The sequence below is a fragment of the Pinus tabuliformis genome, chromosome J (genome assembly GCF_031772625.1).
Source record: "Pinus tabuliformis cultivar Carrire ecotype Pingquan chromosome J, CPIR1, whole genome shotgun sequence".
NCBI classification, from domain to species: Eukaryota; Viridiplantae; Streptophyta; class Pinopsida; order Pinales; family Pinaceae; genus Pinus; species Pinus tabuliformis.
Genome location: NC_142295.1, coordinates 627,249,575 through 627,264,697, shown reverse-complemented (window position 1 = coordinate 627,264,697; position 15,123 = coordinate 627,249,575). Strand labels below are relative to the sequence as shown.

The 15,123-nt window shown below is 40.9% G+C and overlaps 1 protein-coding gene and 1 pseudogene across 1 annotated transcript; both read left to right on the top strand.

Annotated features, from left to right (window-relative positions):
• The first annotated feature begins 776 nt into the window (after positions 1-776).
• On the top strand, positions 777-2,960 carry LOC149228509 (pentatricopeptide repeat-containing protein At2g13600-like). Its single transcript, XM_089380797.1, has one exon. The coding sequence runs from the start codon at positions 792-794 to the stop codon at positions 2,958-2,960; it is 2,169 nt and encodes a 722-aa protein (XP_089236923.1). The 5' UTR covers positions 777-791.
• A 1,679-nt stretch (positions 2,961-4,639) lies between these two features.
• Positions 4,640-13,840, top strand: LOC149228508 (putative pentatricopeptide repeat-containing protein At3g23330; annotated as a pseudogene).
• Positions 13,841-15,123: the final 1,283 nt, after the last annotated feature.

The following is a 15,123-nucleotide window of genomic DNA, read 5'->3' as shown; positions in this document are numbered from 1 at the left end:
AGGACCTGAGAATTGCACCCCCAAATAAGTATACTGGTTGGTGATCTCAACCTCTCCTAAGAAGGGCTAAGGATCCATATCTTTTGTTGATATGAGGCTGAAGCGCTAGTCGCAAACTGAAGCGAGGACCTGAGAATTGCACCCCCAAATAAGTATACTGGTTGATGATCTCAACCTCCTCCCTCTAAATATGAAGTAAAGGTCTGAAGTTTTCTTCACCCCATTGAAGATCATTACCTTGGTTTTACCTAGGTTGACAGTCAACTGTCGAAGATCACAAAATAGAACTAAAGCATCCAACTGCTTCTGTAATCCTTCCGAGGATGAAGAGAGGAAAATCATGTCGTCAGCGAAAAGTAAAATAGATATCAACCCCTCATGAAAAAGGCAATCATCGATATCGTAAATACGCTCGTATAGGAATGCCTCCCACTCATCACTATAAATCCCAAACAAGTTAGGGAACATTATACAACCTTGTTTAACACCAATCGTTGATTCCATTAATCACAAACAATCCGATCGAATCAAACATTCTGATTCGAAACTACTAACTAGTTCAGGCTGTTCCCTTCCGAAACAATAACCCTTCTACAGGCGCTCTTCTCTCAAACATATTTGAGCAGAACTTTGTCTTCAAATCCTCGAACCATACAAGAATTCTGTACCAATTTTTTTCTTCTTTTTGGACGGGTGCACTACGACTCCTAGACTGCATTCCATGATTAGCAGACTGCATTCCATGATTAGCAGCAGGCAGCAAGGAGCAACTTCGTGGTTTCTGCAATTAAATGAGTAGAATCAGCAGAACCCAACTCCGAATAAAGGAAATTGAATACGCGAATCCCCGAAAAACGAAGAGTATTAACACGATCCTTAAGCGATTTGCACATACTATACAAAGTAATCACAATGTAATCCACACCTCTGCTATCGATGTCAAAACACTCTCTAAACATGGCCGTTTGAAGGAGACGCTCGATATTTTGCACAATAAGGGTATAACCCTACAGTCTTCTGCATATGTCTGTCTCTTGAAGGGCTGCATTCGAAAGAAATCCTTATCAGATGCCAAACGAGTCCACTGTCACATGGAAGAGAGTGGATTCACGGGAGACATACTTTCTCACAATACATTATTGAACGTGTATGTCAAGTGTGCAAGTCTTGTGGACGCTCGCAGAGTTTTTGACCAAATGACTGAAAGAGATGTGTGTTCATGGACAATCATGATTGCAGCTTATGCAAGGCATGGTCCTGCTGAAGAGGCATTGGCATTGTTTCGCAGAATGCGACGAACAGGCTGCCAACCCGATCCCTTTGTTTTTTCAGGCGTTCTTTCAGCGTGTTCGAACTTGGTATCACTGGAACAGGGCATAAAAATCCATCAAGAAATTATAAGAAGTGGATTTGAGTCCGATCTTTCCGTTGCTAATGCCCTTGTAGACATGTATGGAAAATGTGGACAAATGGAGAAGGCACGCGAATTGTTTGACAAAATGCATCAACGAGATATTGTCTCTTGGACTGCGATAATTGCGGGATGCACACAGGCCGGGCTTGTTGATGAGGCTTTGGATCTTTTCAGGGAAATGCCTCAACGAGATGCCATCTCGTGGAATGCAATGATTGCAGGACTTGCACGGAATGGTTTTGTTGGCGAGGCCTTCGAGCTCTTCAAGGAAATGCCTGAACCGAATGTGGCTTCATGGAATGCCATGATTACTGGATTTGCACAGAAGGGGTTTGTTGATGAGGCCCTGAGACTTTTTAATGAAATGCCTCAGAGGGATGTGATTTCATGGAATGCAATGATTGCAGGTTATGCACAAAATGGGTTTGTCAATGAGGCTCTGGAACTCTTTCAGGAAATGCCTCAACCAAATTTGGTTTCATGGAATGCGATAATTGCGGGATTCACACAGAATGGTCATAGTGAGAAGGCCCTGAAGCTTTTTCGACAAATGGAATTAGCAGGTGCAACGCCAAACTCAAAAACGTATGCAAGTATTCTTCCGGCTTGTGCCAAATTGGCTGCTTTGGAGCAGGGAACGGAGATCCATGAAAAAACAATTAGAAGTGGATGTCAGTCTGATGTCTTTGTGATGACTGCCCTTGTAGACATGTATGCACAATGTGGGAGCATAGAAAAGGCAAGGGAACTATTTGACAAATTGCATCCTCGAGCTGTCGTCTCATGGAATGCAATGATTGGAGGATATGCCATGAATGGCCGTGGGAAGGAGGCCCTTGAACTCTTTGAGCAAATGAAACAATCTGAGATGATCCCAGATCACATCACCTTAGTTAGTGTTTTGTCTGCGTGCGGCCATGCAGGTCTGGTGGATGAGGGCTATTTTCATTTCAATTGCATGACAGAACATTATCACATCGCACCTACAATTGAACACTATGTATGCATGGTTGACCTTCTCGGCCGTGCTGGGCGTCTTGATGAAGCAGAAGACTTAATCATTGGGATGCCAATAAAACCAGATGCTGTTGTGTGGATTTGTTTGCTGAGTGCTTGTAGAATACATAACAACTTACATCTAGCTAAAAGAGTGGCAGAACATATTTTTGAATTGGACCCTGAAAACACAGCACCTTATGTCATTCTGTCAAATATGTATGCTACACTTGGCAGGTGGGGTGACATTGAAAAGGTACGAAAATTGATGAGAAACAGAGGCATAAACAAGACACCTGGTTGCAGTTGGATTGAGGTCAATAAACAAGTGCATGCTTTCCTTGAAGGAGACACATCACACCAACAAATGCAGAAAATCTATAGAGTTGGGGAGACTAACTTGGGGATGAAAGAAGCGGTGTATGTTCCAGATAAAAGGTTTGTATTGAATGATACCAGGGAGAACAAGAAAAACAAAATTCTTTGTTACCATAGTGAAAAACTAGCAATTACATTTAGTCTAGCAAACACATCCCCTTGGGAACAGTGATTCAAGTTATCAAGAACCTTTGATTGTTTACCGCTAGGCAACCAAGTTCATTTCCAAGATTGTTGCATGAGAGATCGTTGTGAATGATGTCAACCATTTCTGTGATTTCAGAGGGCAGCGCTCTTGTGGGGATTATAGGTGATGCAAGATGAAGCAAGGGATTATTGCTCCAGGTTTGGCCTATAGCAATTTGTGGCATGTTGTTATCATTCCATCGGAGCAAAGGACTCGGTTTGTTTTGACTTTCTAACGCAGTGTAATGTTTGAATTGCATGGAGATCTGCTGTACTTATTTGGCCTTAATGGAACAAATCAATGTGGGGATTCATTCTTGTTACTGATAATTGTATGCAAGTCATCTAGATATAAGGAGCATTATTATATTCACAAGACACCTTGTTCATCGTTGAGAATTTATCATCAAATGGATGCTTATGATGTATTTATTTTCATTTAAAAGAGCAATGTAAAATTTTAGTCCATGTACAATGGGCTGCTCTTCATCCAATGCTCAAGTTGGAAGGAGGATGATCAATTCTTGTGAAAAATATTCCATCAGTCTCAGCAAAGAGCATACAGTAGCGGCCAGTTCATCTGTGTCATGAAGGCAAGGAGATTCAACTTTAGTCTTTGCATCAGAGAGGGAGAAGTTTATTTTCCCATCTTGAACTAATTCTGCAGAGGTCTAGACAAGTCTGTGGGATCAGCCACCAAGAGAAAAACATAAAACAGGTCAGAAGCCATATGTAACAAAAGTTGAAATAAAAGGTTTATTCTAGCACACAATATTCAAGGTTGCTACTATTGAAGAGGCCAAGGTCATGATGAGTATAAGCGATTCCTTTTAAATTGTAGTGTTAGATGGTTGTAAGAGGATTAAAATTTGAGAGTTGATGGGAAAATTCCAGGTTTTAATCGTTAGCTGTTTTCACAATCAGAAACTAAAACTTAGAACACTGTAAGGAGAGTAAAAGGTAATTATTAAGAAGAGAGAGAAGGTCAAGAAAGAATGAGGCTAAGGATACATGACGATATGCGATTCAAAAGACATGGATGCAAGAGGGATTCTAAACTGCTAGTGTGAGGGTACTCCCATGTAATAGTTGATAGATATTCCTCCCACTTTGAGATTGAAATGCAAGTCACATGGATAGCTTTAATGGATAGTGCTCAAGCAAGGCTGAATATAGAGACTCAAGAGAAACTCTTGACCCAGAAATACTCTTTTTTTATAAAATTTAAAATCTTTTACAAACTCAAATTCTCCGGTAAAATAAAGCTATGCTATTTAGAGATTTTGGCAGAAGTTCATAATGTTGACATTTCATAGCCAAGAAGTGGATAATGTCTGAGAATTTGCTTGTTTACAATTCGTTTCTGTGGAATTTGATCCAAAATAGCAAACTCAGAAAGAATAACCCTTCAAAAGTTCGTAGTGGAGAATATGAAATAGTTATTGTGCTACCCAAACTAGAAGTAATCTTAAGACAAGACAAAAATTAAGGGTGTTGCTTCGGATGCATGCTATAATACACCTTTAAAGGTGAGCCGGACAAATACACCGTTAGCTTAAACAATTGGATTTGGAATAACCCTTGTTACCCCTCATATTACGTGAGTGGTAATTCCATGATTAGCAGACTGCATTCCATGATTAGCAGCAGGCAGCAAGGAGCAACTTCGTGGTTTCTGCAATTAAATGAGTAGAATCAGCAGAACCCAACTCCGAATAAAGGAAATTGAATACGCGAATCCCCGAAAAACGAAGAGTATTAACACGATCCTTAAGCGATTTGCACATACTATACAAAGTAATCACAATGTAATCCACACCTCTGCTATCGATGTCAAAACACTCTCTAAACATGGCCGTTTGAAGGAGACGCTCGATATTTTGCACAATAAGGGTATAACCCTACAGTCTTCTGCATATGTCTGTCTCTTGAAGGGCTGCATTCGAAAGAAATCCTTATCAGATGCCAAACGAGTCCACTGTCACATGGAAGAGAGTGGATTCACGGGAGACATACTTTCTCACAATACATTATTGAACGTGTATGTCAAGTGTGCAAGTCTTGTGGACGCTCGCAGAGTTTTTGACCAAATGACTGAAAGAGATGTGTGTTCATGGACAATCATGATTGCAGCTTATGCAAGGCATGGTCCTGCTGAAGAGGCATTGGCATTGTTTCGCAGAATGCGACGAACAGGCTGCCAACCCGATCCCTTTGTTTTTTCAGGCGTTCTTTCAGCGTGTTCGAACTTGGTATCACTGGAACAGGGCATAAAAATCCATCAAGAAATTATAAGAAGTGGATTTGAGTCCGATCTTTCCGTTGCTAATGCCCTTGTAGACATGTATGGAAAATGTGGACAAATGGAGAAGGCACGCGAATTGTTTGACAAAATGCATCAACGAGATATTGTCTCTTGGACTGCGGTAATTGCGGGATGCACACAGGCCGGGCTTGTTGATGAGGCTTTGGATCTTTTCAGGGAAATGCCTCAACGAGATGCCATCTCGTGGAATGCAATGATTGCAGGACTTGCACGGAATGGTTTTGTTGGCGAGGCCTTCGAGCTCTTCAAGAAAATGCCTGAACCGAATGTGGCTTCATGGAATGCCATGATTACTGGATTTGCACAGAAGGGGTTTGTTGATGAGGCCCTGAGACTTTTTAATGAAATGCCTCAGAGGGATGTGATTTCATGGAATGCAATGATTGCAGGTTATGCACAAAATGGGTTTGTCAATGAGGCTCTGGAACTCTTTCAGGAAATGCCTCAACCAAATTTGGTTTCATGGAATGCGATAATTGCGGGATTCACACAGAATGGTCATAGTGAGAAGGCCCTGAAGCTTTTTCGACAAATGGAATTAGCAGGTGCAACGCCAAACTCAAAAACGTATGCAAGTATTCTTCCGGCTTGTGCCAAACTGGCTGCTTTGGAGCAGGGAACGGAGATCCATGAAAAAACAATTAAAAGTGGATGTCAGTCTGATGTCTTTGTGATGACTGCCCTTGTAGACATGTATGCACAATGTGGGAGCATAGAAAAGGCAAGGGAACTATTTGACAAATTGCATCCTCGAGCTGTCGTCTCATGGAATGCAATGATTGGAGGATATGCCATGAATGGCCGTGGGAAGGAGGCCCTTGAACTCTTTGAGCAAATGAAACAATCTGAGATGATCCCAGATCACATCACCTTAGTTAGTGTTTTGTCTGCGTGCAGCCATGCAGGTCTGGTGGATGACGGCTATTTTCACTTCAATTGCATGACAGAACATTATCACATCGCACCTACAATTGAACACTATGTATGCATGGTTGACCTTCTCGGCCGTGCTGGGCGTCTTGATGAAGCAGAAGACTTAATCATTGGGATGCCAATAAAACCAGATGCTGTTGTGTGGATTTGTTTGCTGAGTGCTTGTAGAATACATAACAACTTACATCTAGCTAAAAGAGTGGCAGAACATATTTTTGAATTGGACCCTGAAAACACAGCACCTTATGTCCTTCTGTCAAATATGTATGCTACACTTGGCAGGTGGGGTGACATTGAAAAGGTACGAAAATTGATGAGAAACAGAGGCATAAACAAGACACCTGGTTGCAGTTGGATTGAGGTCAATAAACAAGTGCATGCTTTCCTTGAAGGAGACACATCACACCAACAAATGCAGAAAATCTATAGAGTTGGGGAGACTAACTTGGGAGATGAAAGAAGCGGTGTATGTTCCAGATAAAAGGTTTGTATTGAATGATACCAGGGAGAACAAGAAAAACAAAATTCTTTGTTACCATAGTGAAAAACTAGCAATTAAATTTAGTCTAGCAAACACATCCCCTTGGGAACAGTGATTCAAGTTATCAAGAACCTTTGATTGTTTACCGCTAGGCAACCAAGTTCATTTCCAAGATTGTTGCATGAGAGATCGTTGTGAATGATGTCAACCATTTGTGCGATTTCAGAGGACAACTCTCTTGTGGGGATTATAGGTGATGCAAGATGAAGCAAGGGATTATTGCTCCAGGTTTGGCTTATAGCAATTTGTGGCATGTTGTTATCATTCCATCGGAGCAAAGGACTCGGTTTGTTTTGACTTTCTAACGCAGTGTAATGTTTGAAGTGCATGGAGATCTGCTGTACTTATTTGGCCTTAATGGAACAAATCAATGTGGGGATTCATTCTTGTTACTGATAATTGTATGCAAGTCATCTAGATATAAGGAGCATTATTATATTCACAAGACACCTTGTTCATCGTTGAGAATTTATCATCAAATGGATGCTTATGATTGCATTTATTTTCATTTACCTCAGCTATCTTGATTTCCTCTAGAAGACCCTTCTCAAAGGTCCAAGTTCCACCAATATTAACAACTTTCTTATCAACTTTGGACTATAAATTCACTGTTGTATCTATGAACTTGCCTTAGGCCATCTCTCATTGCCTTTAAAGCTTCTTTGTTCCAAAGTTCCATGGAAACACCTGGAAGTTTCACCCATATTAGTTGAGCAAACCTTTTTTCCTTCTAGAATTAAAACCTGGCATTCACTTCTCCAAATGTAGTAATGGTGTACACCAACACCATTTTATTGCTAATACTTTTTTGACATTACCCTCAGATTGAAACTCCAAGGCAAACCAACCATAAATTAGGATATGAAAATTCAAGGTACACCATAAAATCCTAACCATACCTTCTTCATCCATGAATGTGGAGAATCTAACAACAACGATTTCTTAATAAAGTTCCCTGTTAGGACTTTCTCCATTATAGAGGTAGTCTTCTCCATACCCACATGCTCACCCATGACCTACCTGACCTTCTCTTTTTTGCTCTAATGCACTTCCTTTTATGTTTGCTTCTTAGAACCCCTTATTTTTCAAGGTTCCCCTCCTCACCCTGCTCCCGCCCCACCCGCTCCCACCCCCACATTTCATGTACACCTCTAGGTTGTGCTTCTTATGAAAAAGCTCTTAATCCCCAACATAATCATGTACCACAACCTTCCTCAAAACCTGAGCTCAAAACCTCATTCTATACATGTCTTTCTAGAGCTTCTTCATACCCACATGCTCACCGATGACCTACCTTACCTTCTCTTTTTTTGCTCTAATGCACTTTATTTTATGTTTACTTCTTAGAACCACTTATTTTTCAAGGTTCCCCCCCTCACCTCCTGACCCACCCCCACATTTCATGTACACCTCTAGGTTGTGCTTCTTATGACAAAGCTCTTAATCCCCAACACAATCCTGTACCACAACCTTCCTCAAAACCTGAGCTCAAAACCTCATTTTATACATCTATCTCTAGAAATTTCTACCCTCCACCTCTACATGGATAATTTGTGATCGAACATGTGATAATAACTTTCTCCCTGACAACGTCTGACTTCCTTTAAAATTTTAATATTAGGTACCACCTTGAAATCATTGATGCCATCATACCATACCTTGTTAGCTTGATCAAATTAATTATTTGTCGCATCCTCCTCTATTGGAACCTCTGTTGAGTGTTTATCTAGATCTTCTAATGTTTGGTTTATAAGCTTTTCCTCTCTTGGAATCACCTTGTCTCCTATGGTTTAGATATAGTAAGATGACTTGATTCTTTACGTTTCCTCTCGCTAATCTTGACTTCTTAATTTGAATCGAGGACTCAAATCATATTCCATTTGTTGATAAGTTTGTCCCTAGAACATAAGGTATATTTGAGAAATACCTCCTCCCTCTTCGAGTAAGCCACCAACACCTCCATCGTTGACCTTCGCCTAGACATATCACCACACCACTAATTTACTTATTGTTGGATAGTATTCAATAATCTTTATCAATCTCCACCTATAAACATTGACTTTTAAAGGAATATAACCATTCGTAATCAAATTGTAAAGAAATTGCGATTGGGTAATCTTTATAGCGTTCCTAACAAGGCGAGGGTTGCTTAGCTAGTTCGTAAATGCACACAGAAGGAGTAATTTACATTATTATTTATTCCCTATGGAATTTCACAAAGAATTGGGTATAAAATTAAATTCAAACATACAGTGATCCACAATTGGGTGAGAGTGTATTTGTCCAAGTTTTGATGCGCTGAACGATTTCTTTGGATACACGTACTCTTCTTTCCTTCTGGTATGGTCCATGGGGAGTTCATTGCGTTCAATGAAATACAAAATGTTCAATCCCTCTTCGATTTGAGATTGAAAGGATTGTCAATATAAAATGTTCAATCCCTCTCCGATTCAAGATTGAAGGGATTGTCATAAAGATAAAATAAAATAATTATATTTATGTCTAATTATTGACCATAAATTAGGTCAAAAGGATTGTTGAGTACAATGATGTCTATACAAAACTAGAGAACCAAAACTATAGATACAATGCATGAAGTAACTAATATCTGGCTCTCGCAAAGAAGATCTAAGGGCTAATAAGTCTAAGGATCAAACCCATCTTTCCTAACATCCAAGGCTGAATGAAGAACACTAAAGAAACTTGACAAAGTTTGTTGGCCCGATGAAGCACTGGTGGAAAGTGCGGCCTGTCCACTAAATCGTTGTCTTGGGGAGTTCACTCGTTGTCGAGGTCTGGAGGAACTAGTCCATCTCCCAGGAATGGATCTAAGACGTATATGCTGCTGAGATCTCGTGTGGTTGGGTGAGGTCCAACAAATATTCACTCATCTAGAATCTGGATGTGTACTAGTATCCATCGATCTCTTGGTGCCCTTGTCTAAAGGTAGTACCCTGAAAAATGTCTCGATCCTCTGTGTGGGGTCCGGTCTAATGGGAGGCTGAAGAATATGCACTCGGACCCTGAAAGCCTCTTTCATATATAGGGCCAAACATCTCTGATCGACATACCTGAAAAATTCGGTGAGGGTCTAAGAATCTCTGAACAAGCAATGGAGCCTTCCTTTGATCTTGTAGTAGACAGGGCATCCAAAAATGAAGTGCACCTCGATCTCCACTTCTTGAAAATGACATGCCTGACAGATTTTGTTTGGTCTATCAATCTGGTGGTCCATCTCTACCCGAAGTCTATGAGAACCTACTCTGAACTGGCCTAGAGGAATGCGAAGAGCATGCATCGAGCGGCGAAGTGTACATTGGGGTTGAACAATGAGCCCATCTCTCAACTCCAAGAAGTGCATAGTGTAGAAGGTCATCTTTGGGTGCAACCCTCCCAGAGGATTGACCGAGGTGACCTGGACAAACTGCCTATAGATGTCCTCCCTGATGATCTTGTTCAACTCCTGTGTAGTAGGTAAAAGGTGACTAGGTGCATCTAAGGAATATCAGAAAGGAGGGAGACGATCCAATTGAATGCCCACTGACTCTAAGAGATCTGAAACTCCTGTAAACCAACATCTGGTTCGGCCCGAGGGAGTAGAATGAACAATAGTCTCAGAAGAGCAATATGCCAAGTAAGGATATTGGTCCTTACTCTTTATCGAGTCTGCAAAGCTTCGGACACGATGCAAAAATGAAACCAATTTGAAGACCGTCTCAAGTCGAAAAGGATGAGCTCCAAACTTTGCAAGGATGATGTGTTGAGGTAATGTCTATTTTCATTTAATGATGCGGCGGAGAAGAAGAATCTAGACTCTCTCAGCTGAAGCCCAATTTGACTAATGTAAAGACGGTCCCCAAATCTCTGAGCCATACAGAACAGTGGGACAGATCAAGGTGTCCATGAGGCTCAACCTAGATGAGATGTCCTGGAAGCGATGTTGAAAGCACCGTCTCCTAAGAAGGGCTAAGGATCCATATCTTTTGTTGATATGAGGCTGAAGCGCTAGTCGCAAACTGAAGCGAGGAACTGAGAATTGCACCCCCAAATAAGTATACTGGTTGGTGATCTCAACCTCTCCTAAGAAGGGCTAAGGATCCATATCTTTTGTTGATATGAGGCTGAAGCGCTAGTCGCAAACTGAAGCGAGGACCTGAGAATTGCACCCCCAAATAAGTATACTGGTTGGTGATCTCAACCTCCTCCCTCTGAATATGAAGTAAAGGTCTGAAGTTTTCTTCACCCCATTGGAGATCATTACCTTGGTTTTACCTAGGTTGACAGTCAACTGTCGAAGATCACAAAATAGAACTAAAGCATCCAACTGCTTCTGTAATCCTTCCGAGGATGAAGAGAGGAAAATCATGTCGTCAGCATCGATATCGTAAATACGCTCGTATAGGAATGCCTCCCACTCATCACTATAAATCCCAAACAAGGTAGGGAACATTATACAACCTTGTTTAACACCAATCGTTGATTCCATTAATCACAAACAATCCGATCGAATCAAACATTCTGATTCGAAACTACTAACAAGTTCAGGCTGTTCCCTTCCGAAACAATAACCCTTTTACAGGCGCTCTTCTCTCAAACATATTTGAGCAGAACTTTGTCTTCAAATCCTCGAACCCTACAAGAATTCTCTACCAATTTTTTTCTTTTTTTTTTGGACGGGTGCACTACGACTCCTAGACTGCATTCCATGATTAGCAGCAGGCAGCAAGGAGCAACTTCGTGGTTTCTGCAATTAAATGAGTAGAATCAGCAGAACCCAACTCCGAATAAAGGAAATTGAATACGCGAATCCCCGAAAAACGAAGAGTATTAACACGATCCTTAAGCGATTTGCACATACTATACAAAGTAATCACAATGTAATCCACACCTCTGCTATCGATGTCAAAACACTCTCTAAACATGGCCGTTTGAAGGAGACGCTCGATATTTTGCACAATAAGGGTATAACCCTACAGTCTTCTGCATATGTCTGTCTCTTGCAGGGCTGCATTCGAAAGAAATCCTTATCAGATGCCAAACGAGTCCACTGTCACATGGAAGAGAGTGGATTCACGGGAGACATACTTTCTCACAACACATTATTGAACGTGTATGTCAAGTGTGCAAGTCTTGTGGACGCTCGCAGAGTTTTTGACCAAATGACTGAAAGAGATGTGTGCTCATGGACAATCATGATTGCAGCTTATGCAAGGCATGGTCCTGCTGAAGAGGCATTGGCATTGTTTCGCAGAATGCGACGAACAGGCTGCCAACCCGATCCCTTTGTTTTTTCAGGCGTTCTTTCAGCGTGTTCGAACTTGGTATCACTGGAACAGGGCATAAAAATCCATCAAGAAATTATAAGAAGTGGATTTGAGTCCGATCTTTCCGTTGCTAATGCCCTTGTAGACATGTATGGAAAATGTGGACAAATGGAGAAGGCACGCGAATTGTTTGACAAAATGCATCAACGAGATATTGTCTCTTGGACTGCGATAATTGCGGGATGCACACAGGCCGGGCTTGTTGATGAGGCTTTGGATCTTTTCAGGGAAATGCCTCAACGAGATGCCATCTCGTGGAATGCAATGATTGCAGGACTTGCACGGAATGGTTTTGTTGGCGAGGCCTTCGAGCTCTTCAAGGAAATGCCTGAACCGAATGTGGCTTCATGGAATGCCATGATTACTGGATTTGCACAGAAGGGGTTTGTTGATGAGGCCCTGAGACTTTTTAATGAAATGCCTCAGAGGGATGTGATTTCATGGAATGCAATGATTGCAGGTTATGCACAAAATGGGTTTGTCAATGAGGCTCTGGAACTCTTTCAGGAAATGCCTCAACCAAATTTGGTTTCATGGAATGCGATAATTGCGGGATTCACACAGAATGGTCATAGTGAGAAGGCCCTGAAGCTTTTTCGACAAATGGAATTAGCAGGTGCAACGCCAAACTCAAAAACGTATGCAAGTATTCTTCCGGCTTGTGCCAAATTGGCTGCTTTGGAGCAGGGAACGGAGATCCATGAAAAAACAATTAGAAGTGGATGTCAGTCTGATGTCTTTGTGATGACTGCCCTTGTAGACATGTATGCACAATGTGGGAGCATAGAAAAGGCAAGGGAACTATTTGACAAATTGCATCCTCGAGCTGTCGTCTCATGGAATGCAATGATTGGAGGATATGCCATGAATGGCCGTGGGAAGGAGGCCCTTGAACTCTTTGAGCAAATGAAACAATCTGAGATGATCCCAGATCACATCACCTTAGTTAGTGTTTTGTCTGCGTGCGGCCATGCAGGTCTGGTGGATGAGGGCTATTTTCATTTCAATTGCATGACAGAACATTATCACATCGCACCTACAATTGAACACTATGTATGCATGGTTGACCTTCTCGGCCGTGCTGGGCGTCTTGATGAAGCAGAAGACTTAATCATTGGGATGCCAATAAAACCAGATGCTGTTGTGTGGATTTGTTTGCTGAGTGCTTGTAGAATACATAACAACTTACATCTAGCTAAAAGAGTGGCAGAACATATTTTTGAATTGGACCCTGAAAACACAGCACCTTATGTCATTCTGTCAAATATGTATGCTACACTTGGCAGGTGGGGTGACATTGAAAAGGTACGAAAATTGATGAGAAACAGAGGCATAAACAAGACACCTGGTTGCAGTTGGATTGAGGTCAATAAACAAGTGCATGCTTTCCTTGAAGGAGACACATCACACCAACAAATGCAGAAAATCTATAGAGTTGGGGAGACTAACTTGGGGGATGAAAGAAGCGGTGTATGTTCCAGATAAAAGGTTTGTATTGAATGATACCAGGGAGAACAAGAAAAACAAAATTCTTTGTTACCATAGTGAAAAACTAGCAATTACATTTAGTCTAGCAAACACATCCCCTTGGGAACAGTGATTCAAGTTATCAAGAACCTTTGATTGTTTACCGCTAGGCAACCAAGTTCATTTCCAAGATTGTTGCATGAGAGATCGTTGTGAATGATGTCAACCATTTCTGTGATTTCAGAGGGCAGCGCTCTTGTGGGGATTATAGGTGATGCAAGATGAAGCAAGGGATTATTGCTCCAGGTTTGGCCTATAGCAATTTGTGGCATGTTGTTATCATTCCATCGGAGCAAAGGACTCGGTTTGTTTTGACTTTCTAACGCAGTGTAATGTTTGAATTGCATGGAGATCTGCTGTACTTATTTGGCCTTAATGGAACAAATCAATGTGGGGATTCATTCTTGTTACTGATAATTGTATGCAAGTCATCTAGATATAAGGAGCATTATTATATTCACAAGACACCTTGTTCATCGTTGAGAATTTATCATCAAATGGATGCTTATGATGTATTTATTTTCATTTAAAAGAGCAATGTAAAATTTTAGTCCATGTACAATGGGCTGCTCTTCATCCAATGCTCAAGTTGGAAGGAGGATGATCAATTCTTGTGAAAAATATTCCATCAGTCTCAGCAAAGAGCATACAGTAGCGGCCAGTTCATCTGTGTCATGAAGGCAAGGAGATTCAACTTTAGTCTTTGCATCAGAGAGGGAGAAGTTTATTTTCCCATCTTGAACTAATTCTGCAGAGGTCTAGACAAGTCTGTGGGATCAGCCACCAAGAGAAAAACATAAAACAGGTCAGAAGCCATATGTAACAAAAGTTGAAATAAAAGGTTTATTCTAGCACACAATATTCAAGGTTGCTACTATTGAAGAGGCCAAGGTCATGATGAGTATAAGCGATTCCTTTTAAATTGTAGTGTTAGATGGTTGTAAGAGGATTAAAATTTGAGAGTTGATGGGAAAATTCCAGGTTTTAATCGTTAGCTGTTTTCACAATCAGAAACTAAAACTTAGAACACTGTAAGGAGAGTAAAAGGTAATTATTAAGAAGAGAGAGAAGGTCAAGAAAGAATGAGGCTAAGGATACATGACGATATGCGATTCAAAAGACATGGATGCAAGAGGGATTCTAAACTGCTAGTGTGAGGGTACTCCCATGTAATAGTTGATAGATATTCCTCCCACTTTGAGATTGAAATGCAAGTCACATGGATAGCTTTAATGGATAGTGCTCAAGCAAGGCTGAATATAGAGACTCAAGAGAAACTCTTGACCCAGAAATACTCTTTTTTTATAAAATTTAAAATCTTTTACAAACTCAAATTCTCCGGTAAAATAAAGCTATGCTATTTAGAGATTTTGGCAGAAGTTCATAATGTTGACATTTCATAGCCAAGAAGTGGATAATGTCTGAGAATTTGCTTGTTTACAATTCGTTTCTGTGGAATTTGATCCAAAATAGCAAACTCAGAAAGAATAACCCTTCA